We start from the raw sequence: 12,771 nt of genomic DNA, 5'->3' as shown, positions 1-12,771 counted from the left end.
TGATACTTTCCAGAATCTGTCTTCTTAGTTTTGATAATCTGTTCTTCCTAATAATGTTTCAATTTCTTCTTTTATTTCCTTACACATACTTTACATACTCTATCATTTGCAAACTTTGCAGTTCAGAGTCGATAGTTTCTTTTTTCCGTTGTCTCTGTTTCGTAGTGGCTTATTTCTTTTGCCTTTAATGAGTTTTCGATTACAAACCTATGTTCCTTAAACTCCCATCTGTGGGGGATTCTTTGTGGCCTGGATTTAAAGTTTGGTTCTTCCAGAAAGGGTTTGTATTTTCTTCTAGCAAGCACTGTTGGGCACTTTAAACTAAATTTAGCTTACCGTCTTTGGTCCAGACCGAATTCTGGCCTCATACCCACAAGACTCCAGGCTTGCGGTTCAGTATTCCCAGGAGACACTTTTCTTGTCTCCAGCTCTATGTGGAGCTGAGGCTAAGGCTGACTTTACCCACAGTGCCTGCCGGTGCGGGCAGTTAACTTTCCCCTAGGACCCTGTTGTCGGTGTCATCATTCAAGTGTCCTAGCTTTTTTTTTTTTACATAGTATTTTTACATTTATATGTTCCTAGCAGCCTGTTTGCCAGCACATTCGGTGAGTTTATGTTATGAGCGTCTCCTCAGATATTTCCTTGAACTTAATCCATGAGAATCCCAGTGACCTAAATTCAGGTTGTTTTCATCAAGAGAGTTGCTTTTTAAAACTTCTGCTGGGAGCCTGGGGACCACTTTAACTCCCTTCCAGGGGCCACAGTAACTATAGAGCTGCCAAAATCCCAACTTCCCACCCTTTCCTCCCCCTCACCATTGACGTTTGGGCTCTTGTCCCAGTGCTGGGGTAGGCATTGGCTCCACGGAAACCCTGGACTTCTTGGTCGTTTGCTGCTCACATTTCAGAGTATGTCCCTTTACTTTTTAATGTTTCATTTGTGTGTGGGAAGTACTTTGGGTACGCGCATGTCTCTGTGGGTCTCTAAGATTCTCTTTATTCTAGTGAACCCAGCATTGACTTTAAAATATGTTGCTGTACTTTATTTGGGATCTTTTGTACGATAGAAGAATGCCTTCCAGACGTCTCTTCTGCCACCCTGCTGGAAGTGGAAGCCTCTGGTCATCTCTTCCCTTCCATGTCTCCCCTTCTGTGGTTGGTTTTGGACCAAAAGTGTTGCACTCACTCCAGCTCTAGGACCCCATCTACAGTCCCCATAATCCCACCTGCCTCTTTCCTGTGTGGAAAAAGAGTTCTCAAGGAAATCCAAGGAAGGACAGCGTCCCCTTACATGATAGCGTCTAGGTTTAAAGCCATTGGTTTCAGAGCGAACCCTAGTACCCAGGTGAAAGATGGAGGTGACACATGCTCAATACAGCATAGCGGAACAAATAAAGACCTGGTAGAGAAGACGGCAATCTGGCCGTGTCTAATCAGGAGCTGGACCTTACCTTTGTTAGTTGCAAGCGTCGCGCATTCTCAGCCTGAACTGATGTGATTTCTCACTTTTTGTGTCCTCATCTATTTGACGAGAGAAGGAATACCAGATTCCATTTGAGATTAATAAAACATGGTTTCGTTGAGGCCTAGTAAAGTCAAGTGGCTTTAATTTATGCTAACCTGATAACCGAGTAGCGTTACATACAAATTCAGCTTAACCTGAAAACTTGCAGGCACTTCAGATACATCGTGTGTTCATTTTAAGGAAGGATGTTTGAGGAGGTGGTTAGAAATTCACCTTCTCACATGTTCAGGATGGCTGGTTTCTGCTTTTAAGCGTGTGGCCCCCTGTATTGACAGCCCTGCAGTGGGAGGTTTTTGACACCAGGTCAGTGCAACGGGCTTGCACCCATCTGAACGACGTTGCATCGTTATTAGTCATTGAAGGAACTTGTCACTTCCTGCTGAGTGTGTAATTTACAGATTATGAGCCCATAACAGGGAAAGGTAATTTTAGTCAAATGAGAAAGAGATATGTTTATATTCTCATTTAAACTCCCTGACGTTACATCTGTGTACCTGTTTTCATCTAGAAATACTATCAGTGGGTGTATAGGTTTCCTGTCTTCATCACAATAAACTTCCTTCCCCAGGAAACACAAGAGAAGCATTTCCAGTTCCTGAGAACTAACTGGGCCACCTTGGACAAGTCCCGAGGCCCCCCGAGCTTCTGTTTATCATAAACAGTTGGGCTGGGCCAGCATCCCAAGGTGTAGGTCGTGGAATTGCCCTTGGCGTGCGGTGTGCGGTGCGCCCAGGCAGTGTCAGAGACCCTGCACTGTGCAGCATCGATCCGTGGTCTGTGGGGGCGATTTTCCTTTCTGGTCTTTAATTCCTGTGTTCTGTCCAAGAAGAACATCTCCATTTGGTTCTAGGGCATCTTTACCTCCCTAATGCTTGCATATCTCCTCTAAGTGAGAAGCTCTGAGGCCCAGAATTTTGCCTTTCGTAATAGCGCGGAGCCAGGATACTGTGGCCCTGCTTTCATTCTAGTGTGGTTCTCCCACTCCCCACCCCAGACATTGTATTTAAAAAAAAATTTTAAACCTGTGGAAAGAAGAAAGAACAGCCCGATAAACACCACATGCCTTTGACCTAGATTCACTAAAAGTTAACTTTCTGCAATACTTGCCTTATTTCTTACTCTTTGGCTCTCATGATTCTCTTCCTCTCCATATATATCCAGGGAAGTATCATATTCTGCTTAACTGTAGTAGTAAAGTGAGTCATAAGCCCCACGTTATGAAAAAGGAAGGATTCAGAGCTAAATTGATTTTTCTAAAAGCTCAACATAGCCCAGTTTACTCATCCAAGTGGAGCTGGGTTCACTTTGAAACTGCTTTAGGCTAGTTCAGCAAACTCGCTACTGAAGTAATTTTTGGATTTTACTGTAGTTACCTAAAACGACAATGACCAAGAGAACCATGATACAAGACTTTGATTTTCATTTGCTTTAATGATTATTAATAGCTACCTGTACAATTAATTACATTAACCAGCTTTCCTGTTGGGAAAGGCCTCATGGGCATCTTTTCCTAGCCACTTTTATGTACCCAGAGTACAGAGCCAAGAAACAGGAAGTCTGTATAAAGTAGATATCACCGAAGCCATTGGCCAAAGTTCAGGGGCTGTGTTTACAGGCAAGAATTTCTTTCCTAGGTTCTCTTTACTCTTGCTTAATGCTGCATTCCCATAAGTTTCCAGGGCCAGAAGAGAAGGGAAACAAGACACTCGAGATAAGTGTGTGGCAGGAGTGAGCAGTCCGGACAGCAGCAGATGGACCAGGCCAGAATTCTTACACACCACCGAGAACCATCCTGTGTGCTTGGGTCTGTTCGTTCTGTCACGCTGCCTTGCGGGGTGGAGAGGAGCCTGCTAAAGGTCACTAGCGAACAATGCTAGGATGTGAACAAAAGCCTGTCTGACAAGCCTGGCTCTTTCTATAAGGACTGCGGGGAGGTGGCACTGAGCTGGGGTCCTCTGGGAGCTTGCTAGGACTCCTTTGTGCATATGCGCACATTGTAATTGATTGTCTCGAGGCATCTAGCAAAGGTTGGCTCTTGATACTGACCCTCATGCATTTTGCTGGTGCACATTACTGTGCTGGTGCATGTCCCCACCAGCTTGAATTTAGCAGAGCACCATAGGCCCAGGACGACCAGGAGGAGGGAGACCCCTTGGCCTCACTCCCTGCCACTCCATAGACATCAGGTTGGACTCTCCTCCCCCTTTCGCTTGCTGTCTGGGCTGAGCCTTGGGCTTCATGGGGACAGCAGGAGAGGAAGCGGAAGGGCTCACAACTATATCTTATTGGTGGGCTTGTGACCCTTCCACCGAGGTCATAGCCTTGGTGGGGGTATCTGGTAAAGTGTGTATCTGGTTGGTAGAGATCCACAGTTATCGTCCCAAACTTCCTTGCTCTCTGCCATGTAATTCCATCTGCTCCTGCACTTGGTCACTATCTATTGTGTCCACTCTGCACCTGGCACAATGGTGGCCACTGGGGATGCATCAGTGATTGTAATGGGGGGCACAGACCTTGAACAAGTCCTCACATGCTTCGTCTCAGGTGAGGGACTGCTCCTTGTGGGGGAAACGTAGAAGTACTTCCGTTTGGGGTTTGTGGAAGGGAAAAGTGTGCTCGTGTTCCCCAGATCACCCAGAAATGTGTCATCAGGTGGATGAGCTTACAGAAACGGCCAGCATGGTACCAGAGAACATCTCCCCTCTTCCCTGCCCCAAACCTTCAGCCCTCACATCAGAAGCCATGGCTTCCCCCAACCTTTTCCTTACACTCTCCTCTGCGCGATCCAGCTATAAGTAACCCTTCCCTCCTGCGAGGATTCGTCTCCCCGATCACAGCTCCCTCTGCACACCGTCTGTGTGCCAGGCACCCCCCGAATTATAGCGGCCGTCCAGGCAGATCAGTGCCCACTCCAAGGGGTGTGTGGTCTGACCAGGGATCAGCATCCCAGTCCTCACTCTTAGGCCAGGCCCTGGTCCAGACACCTGCAGGCATCATTCACTCACATCCTTGACCCAACAACCCCGTAAAGTGGGCGTAATTACATTTCCCACTTTGCTAATAAGGAAATACAAAGGGCTCAGTTCATTGCTCAGACATAAAGAGACGATAAAATATTCAGAGGTGTGATGAATGTCGTCCGTCCCTCATGAGATTGTGTAGATTATAGGGAAATGGGAAAGGAATGAGAATTGGTTTGATGACGTAGCTGAGAGCTAAAGCTTGAGGGTCAGGCTGTGGTTCCAGTCCCGGCTCTGCTACTTCTGTTAGCCATGTGACTTTAAGTAGATCACTAAACTTGTTTCTAGACCCTTCCCCTGTCATCTAGAGAGTCAGGATGCTAACACTCTGTAGAGTTAAGCAGGCACCCCCGCAGACTTCGCAGCTCGCTCTGATCTAGCCAGGGCCTGCTTCTCTGCCCGAAGGCATCTTGGTGCCAGTGTCCGGATCGGAGTCTGCCTCAGCTGCCTCCCCCAGGACCCTCCCTAAGGCCGTGCATTTGTATTAGGTGTTCAGCGCCTATTTGTAGAACGAACAAACGAGGAAGGGAATGCGAGAGTGACTAGCTGTCACCCCGCGGCAGGTACGTCTCTTTTCTCAACACCGGCTTCAGTCTTCTGACAAAAGGCGCCTAGCGCGGCAGCTTTGGAAGGGAGCAGGCTTTTCCCTCCGAAGGACCCAGCCAGCGTTGCCTGGCGGTGCCGCCTCCCGGTGCTGGCGGGGATGCGAAACCCCGCACAGCTTGATTTTTATGGTTTAATGTAAGAGCCTGTGCTTCCAGTGCTGTCACTTCAGAAGTGTTGTTTTGACATCTCAGCTGCACAAATTGAGTGAAAATGCCAGTGATGGGAGATAAGCGGGGAAGACGGAGGTGTCAGGATTGAGGACCCCGTCTTCAAAGCAGAACCACCTGCTGCCCCGTGGTTGGCACGTTGCTAGATTGCACGTCGGCGGGTCTGGGGTGTAAGCAGAGGGGGTTTAATCCAGATCTATCCTCTCTTTGTCTCCCGCCCCTCCCCGCTCAGGAACGGCCTCACGGGCTGCCGGATGCGGACTGAGAGCGAGCCGTCGTGTGGCTCCCCGGTGGTCAGCGGAGACCCCAAGGAAGATCACAACTATAGCAGTGCCAAGTCCTCCAACGCCAGGAGCACCTCGCCTGCCAGCGACTCGGTCTCCTCCTCCTCGGCCGACGACCACTACGAGTTTGCCACCAAGGGGAGCCAGGAGGGCAGCGAGGGCAGCGAGGGCAGCTTCCAGAGCCACGAGAGCCACAGCGAAACGGAGGAGGACGACAGGAAACACAGCCCGAAGGAGGCCAAGGATGCCCTGGGGGACAGCGGCTACGCGGCCCAGCACAAGAAGCGCCAGCACTTCACCAAGGCAAGGAAGGTCCCCAGCGACACGCTGCCCCTCAAAAAGAGACGCACGGAAAAGCCCCCTGAGAGCGACGACGAGGAGATGAAGGAGGCGGCGGGGTCCCTCCTGCACTTGGCGGGCATTCGGTCCTGTTTGAATAACATCACCAATCGGACGGCAAAGGGGCAGAAAGAGCAAAAGGAAACCACAAAAAATTGAAAACAAGTCACTGATTTGTTTTGAACTTAACGGCCATTTGGTTTCAGCATGTCAGGAGATTTCTAATGATTTGTGGCAATATCAGCAATTTATTTTTCTTTTTCTTTTCTTTTTTTTCCTTTGGTTTAGTTTTCTTTCTTTTCTTTCCTTTTTTTTTTTTTTTTTTTAATTTGTCCCCCTCCTTTGTTTTCGGACCCTTTAAAGAATTTTATTTTTAAAGGAGATTGAAGCCATAGAACTCATATTGACACTCAGCTGTTTTACAAAAGCTTTTCATTATCCGAAGACAAAACCGAAAAAGCCAAAATGACCATTGCTTCCTCCAGCCTGTCAGGACACGTGGCCGAATCCACAGGGATGTCGCGGATGACGCCACGGGGATACCCCTATTCAGCACCTAGAAGGCACGTGTGCAAAGTGACCATCGCTCAGGCCCGACCCTTAGGTTTAAAAGGCCAGGGTGTCCCCTTGGTTGGGTTCACTGAGTGAATGTGCATAAGGCAGTTGGGGAAAAGGAAGAGCCATCCATTCCTCCAGGAGCACACCCAGGCTTATGGTGCCAGGCAGCAAATCGTGCCAGGAAAACCCTTGGCCTTGCCACGCCGGGTGGTGGGGGAGGGCGGGTCACCGGTCCTCTGTGCTGCTTAATCGTTAAGCTTCACATCTTACGAGGCGGACATGGGGCCGTACATGCACACTGGGGGTCAAGGACTAATGAGAAGAAACGGGGTCAGTTTTTAGTGATGTCCCTAATCACTGGATTCTGTTCTATATTAAATTGAGAGAACGTTTCACAAGCCCTGAGCCTGAAGGCTGGCCCTGCACACGAGAGAGAGAGGAAAAAAAAAAAACGTGCAGAAAACAAGCTACGTCTTCACTGCCTGAGTGAAATTCAAGCCCAAGAAATTACAATAGCTGTTAAGGAAGGAAGTAATGGTACATATCTTTTTCTGTCTGTCAAAACTATTTGATCTAAGTGAAAACAAACTAACAAAAAGCTACAGAACCTGCCATTAGTATTGTGGTGTAGTTTCAAAAGATGAAAGGCACATTGATGGACAAAAATAAGTAAAACATGGCAAAAAGAAGAAAACTCCTATACGGTCCTCATAATGGAGTTTGCAAATAATGTCAGTCAGGATTCATCTTTGCAAAATTCAGTGATTTCCACATTCAGCCAGTGTAGCCAGCAGAAATTTCTGATCCACAATGCATGGATTCCTTCAGAAAAAAAAAAAAGAAAAAAGAAAAAAAAATCACAAAAACACAAACTTTTTTTTATTCAAAAAATAACAAAGTTCTTGTAAGGTAAATAATGTATTTAGCATGAAGCATGAATTATTTTCATATAAATAGAGAAAATAGAGAAAAGGCTATGCCTCTAATTTTTAAGCCTTTAGGCTTAGAGGTTCTTTTGGTTTTCTTTTTTCTTTCTTTTTTTTTTTTTTTCCTTTAATTTGTTTTGTTTTGTTTTGTTTTCCCAATTATTTTGTTTTGGTTTTTTGAAGCAGGTGTTTAAGGTTTAACCTTCTTCAGGGACAAATTCTGACTGTTGGGGAACTTACTCTGCAATATAAAAATACCTTCATGTTCCGGTAGGGCCTGGACGGTGGCGCCCCGTGCCGCCTTGCCTGCACTTCAGCCCCGACCCCTCTGATTCTCTGTTGAAAAGTGTGTCCTTTCTCTCTGTCTGTACATGTTTATCATGACGCAATAATTTGAGGGCAAACTTAGTAGTGAGTGTGTATGATAGAATCAAGAGAATTATGGGACGCTGACTTGAGAAAACCATTACCGAGACTTAGTTCCAGGAAAAAGGCAGTGAATACTTATGCAAATTCGTCAGGAGAAGGGGAAACACACTAATGGGCCTTATTGGATGAGGGTGTGAGTTAAGATACACGTGAAGGAGGAAGTGACCCAGGTGGTGGAAGGACCAGCCCCCCAGTTTTCCTGTGATGCCATCTCTCGGTGGGAAGGAGGGGCCAGCCATCTCTGCCACCTGAGCATACGAACCAACCTGGCATCGAGCCCACCTAGAATGTGAGAGCTGAACTTAGACAACAGGATGATGTCACACAGACCAGAAACTCCTGCTACCTTTGCCTAAAAGAAATTATTTCGGGAGATCGAAAGAGAAATCTGAAAGAATAGGATCTCCCACTCAAATGGAGGGAAATTTTAAAACACAAAAACACCCACTACGGTTGCTCAGGATATCACGGTGTGAGGGAAGGTGAGGGAGCTGCGGTGATCTTGATTTTTAAAAACGGGACAGCGTGCTCCGGCGTGGAGCCAGCCCGTCCACCAGCACCAGGCACTGTCAGAACCTCAGTCAGCCAGGACAGTGGAAATTCACTGGTGCACGCCCTGTGCTTATCTTCCTCTGGGTTGCTGATGAGCTGACCTGAAAAATATCTACACCTGTACAACAGGTTGACTTCATTACCTGAACCTAAACTCTTCCACCGTTTCTGTTCAAGGTGTAGATGAGAATCTCACCAAACATCCGACACCCCCAAAAGCCATCCACACCTGTAGAACCTGAGCGACGCTTTGATTTGCGTTGTCACCTGACCAAGCCCAGGAGACGCCCCCTCCCTTCACCCCACCCCCCAAAATGAAATTCAGACTTCCTCCTGAAAGGCAGAGTAGGCATTCAGGACCGTTTCTGGCAGGGGACTTCTTCCAATTCAAACCCCCACGGTGGGCTGTCTCCCCTCATTTCATTTTTCTAAAGGAGCAAAGACCTCTTTTAGAAAATAATAAAATGCAATGTGTGTGATTTACTTTTCTGATCTCTTTGAGAAATAGATAACTATCTTATAAAAGTGTGTTCTTAACTCCAGAACCACTCTTTTTGCATAAATACCTCATCGGGCAGCTTTCTAAGTGTTATTTTCCTGAGTTTCCCTCGGCCCCTTCACAGGGGCGGCTGGGACACTTTCGGGGGAAACTTTAGTGAGGGTACTTTTTTCTATTTTTCTTCTGTTTTTGGAGGCATACACATTATGCATAACCAAAACAATGGCTCAATCGTGTTTAACTTTGTATTTTGATTGTTGAGAAAAAAAAAAAAGTATCAATGTGTATGTGGCCATTTGTAGTAAATTCATTGCAGAATGAGGTCCACGTCCTCACCAAGCCAAGGGGCAGGAGGCACCCTCTCTCACCCCGTCCTCCAAGAGCAGTAGAGAATGTAAATTTAAGCACAAGCCTATTTGTGAAAGAATATTTTGCTCCAGTGTAATTCACTTCAGTCTTGGAATTCCTTCCCAAACGTCAGGTGTTCTTTTAGCTTCCAAACTAGCATACGTATCCATTAGTCTGACAGATCGCCTGAACACCATTCGAGGGGGGTGGTGGTTTTGCTTTCGTTTCTCCTGCTGGGAGAAGTGGCGTTTCATGTGTCATTCCAGTATCTCACATAACTCACATGGGGCAGGGGGGAGGGGGAAACGGGGAACTATAGCAATATTTAAAGATGCTTTGGAAAACAGCCGTGAACACTTCAGCACCATGACATCTACAATTACTTGCTGTTGGCCCTTGGACACATTTAAGGGAAAGAGACCGTAGCTCTTTTTTTCTTAAATGGTATACACATAGTTATTTTTATGCTATTCCAGTTGTCTTTTACCTTTAGTACTACGTGGAAAGGGTTTGTTTGCATCATAGATTTTTCCCAGCCTTATAATATACCATAAGCTCCTACTTCCCCTCCCCTTCTCTAATCAGTGTCCTACTTTCAAGAGTTCTTTGGTAAAGCTGTCCATCTGAGATGAAAATAAACCAAACCCACGTTTAGATGGTGGCCGGAGACAGCCGTGGCAGGTTCAGTCTTGGGGCTGAGTGTTGGAGGAGTGTGTCGGGGGCCTTCCCCAAGAACTGATTTTCCTTGGAGAGGCACTCAGCCTGTCTGGCCCTAGCTGGGCATGGCGGGCGACTACCTTAGGGCATTCTGGAAGAGGCCATTGTGCCCCGTGGTGTTTTCGGCCTTGAGGATCAACTTCAAGCTGTGGGCTCTGTAGAGTGAAAACTGCCCGGATGGCTTCTGTGCCCAGCTCCGTCCTGGGACACCCCAGGACTGCCCAGCGCCGAGTGCCAGATGCCACACGCGAGCATGGGCCCTCAGCCTCTCCTCGAAGGGCTCTTGGAGAAGGAATCAGAGTTACGTACAAGTGACCTACACGAGAGGGTTTTCCGTATGGGACTGGATTCGATTCCGTGTGACTTCTCATTTCCCTTTAAACTTGATTCAGGTTGGGAGTGCTTTCTGTCTGGTGGATCACAGCTGCCCAGATGTTGCAATTTATTTTTGTGTTTCTATAGAGAAGTATTTTTCTTTCATCTTCAGGATTTTTTGCCACCAAAAGAACACATTTGAACTCTGTGTCCCCTCTTAATTGTGACTTACCAGTGTTGACAGTTAAATCCTTCGTGTCGTAGGTCCTGGCCCTCCAGTACTATATCAAACACTGTTATGCACATAATGCAGCACTGTGATCTAATTTAAATAATACTTTTTTATTATTTATACTACTATATATAATATACATCAACACTTTTGCTATATAACCTAAGTGGATAACCCTCTTTTAGTTACCTGCCAAACTGGGGACTTTGGTTTATATTGCAGTTAACACAGTTACAAAGTTGTAATAGTGTCTTTTTTTTTTTTTCCTTTGTAACGGAATGTGTAAATCAAAGTATATACATTGTGTGGTGTTCCTGTTTCTGGAGTTTCACAAGGATTTGCACATGGCATTCAGTGTTCTGTACAGACGCCTACCTTTGTGAATTCATCTGTTAACCCCTCTTCAAGAGAGCGCCTGTAATGGTGGTTAACTCTTTGTTTTCTCTCTCTCTCCTATTGGTCATTCTCGAATTAAGCACAGACTTGTCAGCTCGGTTGCTTTATCATGAATAACGCGTGTGACCTTGCCATTCTTCCACAGTTCCACAAACAAGTGCTAGTAGCTTCACTGACCAAAAATTAAGGAAGGAAAATACGATTTTTAAAACAAATCTATCTTTTAACGGCTGAAACCGATGTGTCTATGGTGCTGTATCCTGCTGTCTGTCATTCTTTTGAAATCAGACCTAGGTGAAAGATCACTTCTGACTTACTGTGATAAGCTCACAAATACCCTTCTTTTTTGTTTTGTTAGCGTCGAAATCAAGACTATTTATTTGGAATATATACAACAGTGTTTTCCACTGTATTTCATTTGCAAAAGTTGAGAACAGCCTTCCCTACCTTTTGCAAATAATTAATATTCCATATTGGATTCTCAAAGACTTCGATATGGTGAACCTATCAAACCTAGAAATCATAGTTCACCTTTTCATTACTATGGCCTGAGTTCCCCACCTTCCACCCCACCCACCCCCCCTTTTTTTTTTTTTAGATAAAACTTAGCATAATTTTAGTTATTTAAACATTAAGCTTTTCCCGAGTGTGTATGTTGCGGCCATTGAAGCTCATAGCTAATTCAATAACCAGTTTCGTGCTGTGTCGTTCATACTCACTGCTTATACTGCCATGGTGAAAATGTGGAGGAAAAAAGTATCCGTGTGTGTCTGGGAAGCATTATACACAAGTACATTTTTTTATACTCTGATTCTGTAACATTTCTGAGTTCCTTTTTTGTTTTACAGAAAAAAATAAATAACAGTGATAAAGCAATCAGAAGACCAAGAGGCTTCCTATCAATGCTTAGGGTCATCTGAGCTTTGCTGGCCAATAGACCTACATGGCCAAATTAATTTACTAGAGTAATAATTTTTCAAAAGCCAATTCTTTTTTTCTGTATTTTCTGTTTGAAACTGCCAATATCATGAATAGAAAGGGAGAACCGTAATGGAGGAAGGGCGTGACGTTCAGCCGCGCCCGTGTGGCCTGGTGGAGCGTGTGGAGGCAGGCGTGATCAGCCAAACTCTAGGGACCTGACGGTGTTGCTTTGGAGGTATCCATACTTGCATTTCGCATTCTTCATATGTAATCATATTGCCAAAGACAAACTATTTCATCATTTATTGTAAATAACACTTCCCCCCCCCCCAGACCTACCATAAAGTTTCTGTGATGTATTGTCTTCCAGTTGCAATAAAAATTACTGAGTTGCATCAATTGAAGAAAAAAAAAGCCACGCTGTATTGTGTGCTCTGCGTCTCCACGCGTGAACGCTGAGCGGTGAAATCGTTTTCGTTTCTCGCCCGAGCTAGAGTGTGCCGTTCTTCGCAGTCTGGCTCGGGGGGCTCACTGCACTTCCTGTACCCATCCTCATGCACGCTTTCCTTTCCGTGGGGGAAGCACACGCCTTCCTGCAAATACACAAGCGTGCGTCCACAGGCTCCCCTGTGGGTCTCGGGAATTCCAGCTCTGCCCTAAAGAACTGTCGGACAGCAGGCCTCCCACCCCGTGCCTTGGAGCTTGTGGTTGAGACAGATTGTGCCTTTCACTTGGAAGTTATCCAATGATAAACTAAAGTCGAACCTTAGGACTGGAGCCCACCAGCCTATCCCAGGTTCTGAAGGGATCTCGTGACTTCTCCCCTAACCCTGAGATTTTCATCTTCCAGAATTTAATCCTTCATCCAGTTACCTTTCTTGCCTGCCATACACACCAAGAGCCAGCAAGGAGCCAGGTGGGAGGGAGGACTTGTTGAG

At 46.1% G+C, this 12,771-nt stretch overlaps 1 protein-coding gene across 11 annotated transcripts in view; it reads left to right on the top strand.

Moving 5' to 3' along the window:
* FOXN3 (forkhead box N3) overlaps nt 1-12,237 on the top strand; it is a 349,057-nt gene extending 336,820 nt beyond the window's left edge. For all 11 annotated transcript variants that reach the window (XM_016154506.2, XM_016154423.2, XM_036238444.1 and 8 more), the window contains one exon: nt 5,550-12,237. In XM_016154506.2, the coding sequence (XP_016009992.2) occupies nt 5,550-6,099 (550 nt within the window). In that variant the 3' untranslated portion in view covers nt 6,100-12,237. The remainder of the gene's footprint in view (nt 1-5,549) is intronic.
* Nucleotides 12,238-12,771: the final 534 nt, after the last annotated feature.

This window comes from Rousettus aegyptiacus, unplaced genomic scaffold (assembly GCF_014176215.1).
Source record: "Rousettus aegyptiacus isolate mRouAeg1 unplaced genomic scaffold, mRouAeg1.p scaffold_m13_p_3, whole genome shotgun sequence".
Classification (NCBI taxonomy): domain Eukaryota; kingdom Metazoa; phylum Chordata; class Mammalia; order Chiroptera; family Pteropodidae; genus Rousettus; species Rousettus aegyptiacus.
This window is presented reverse-complemented; position numbering and strand designations above follow the sequence as displayed.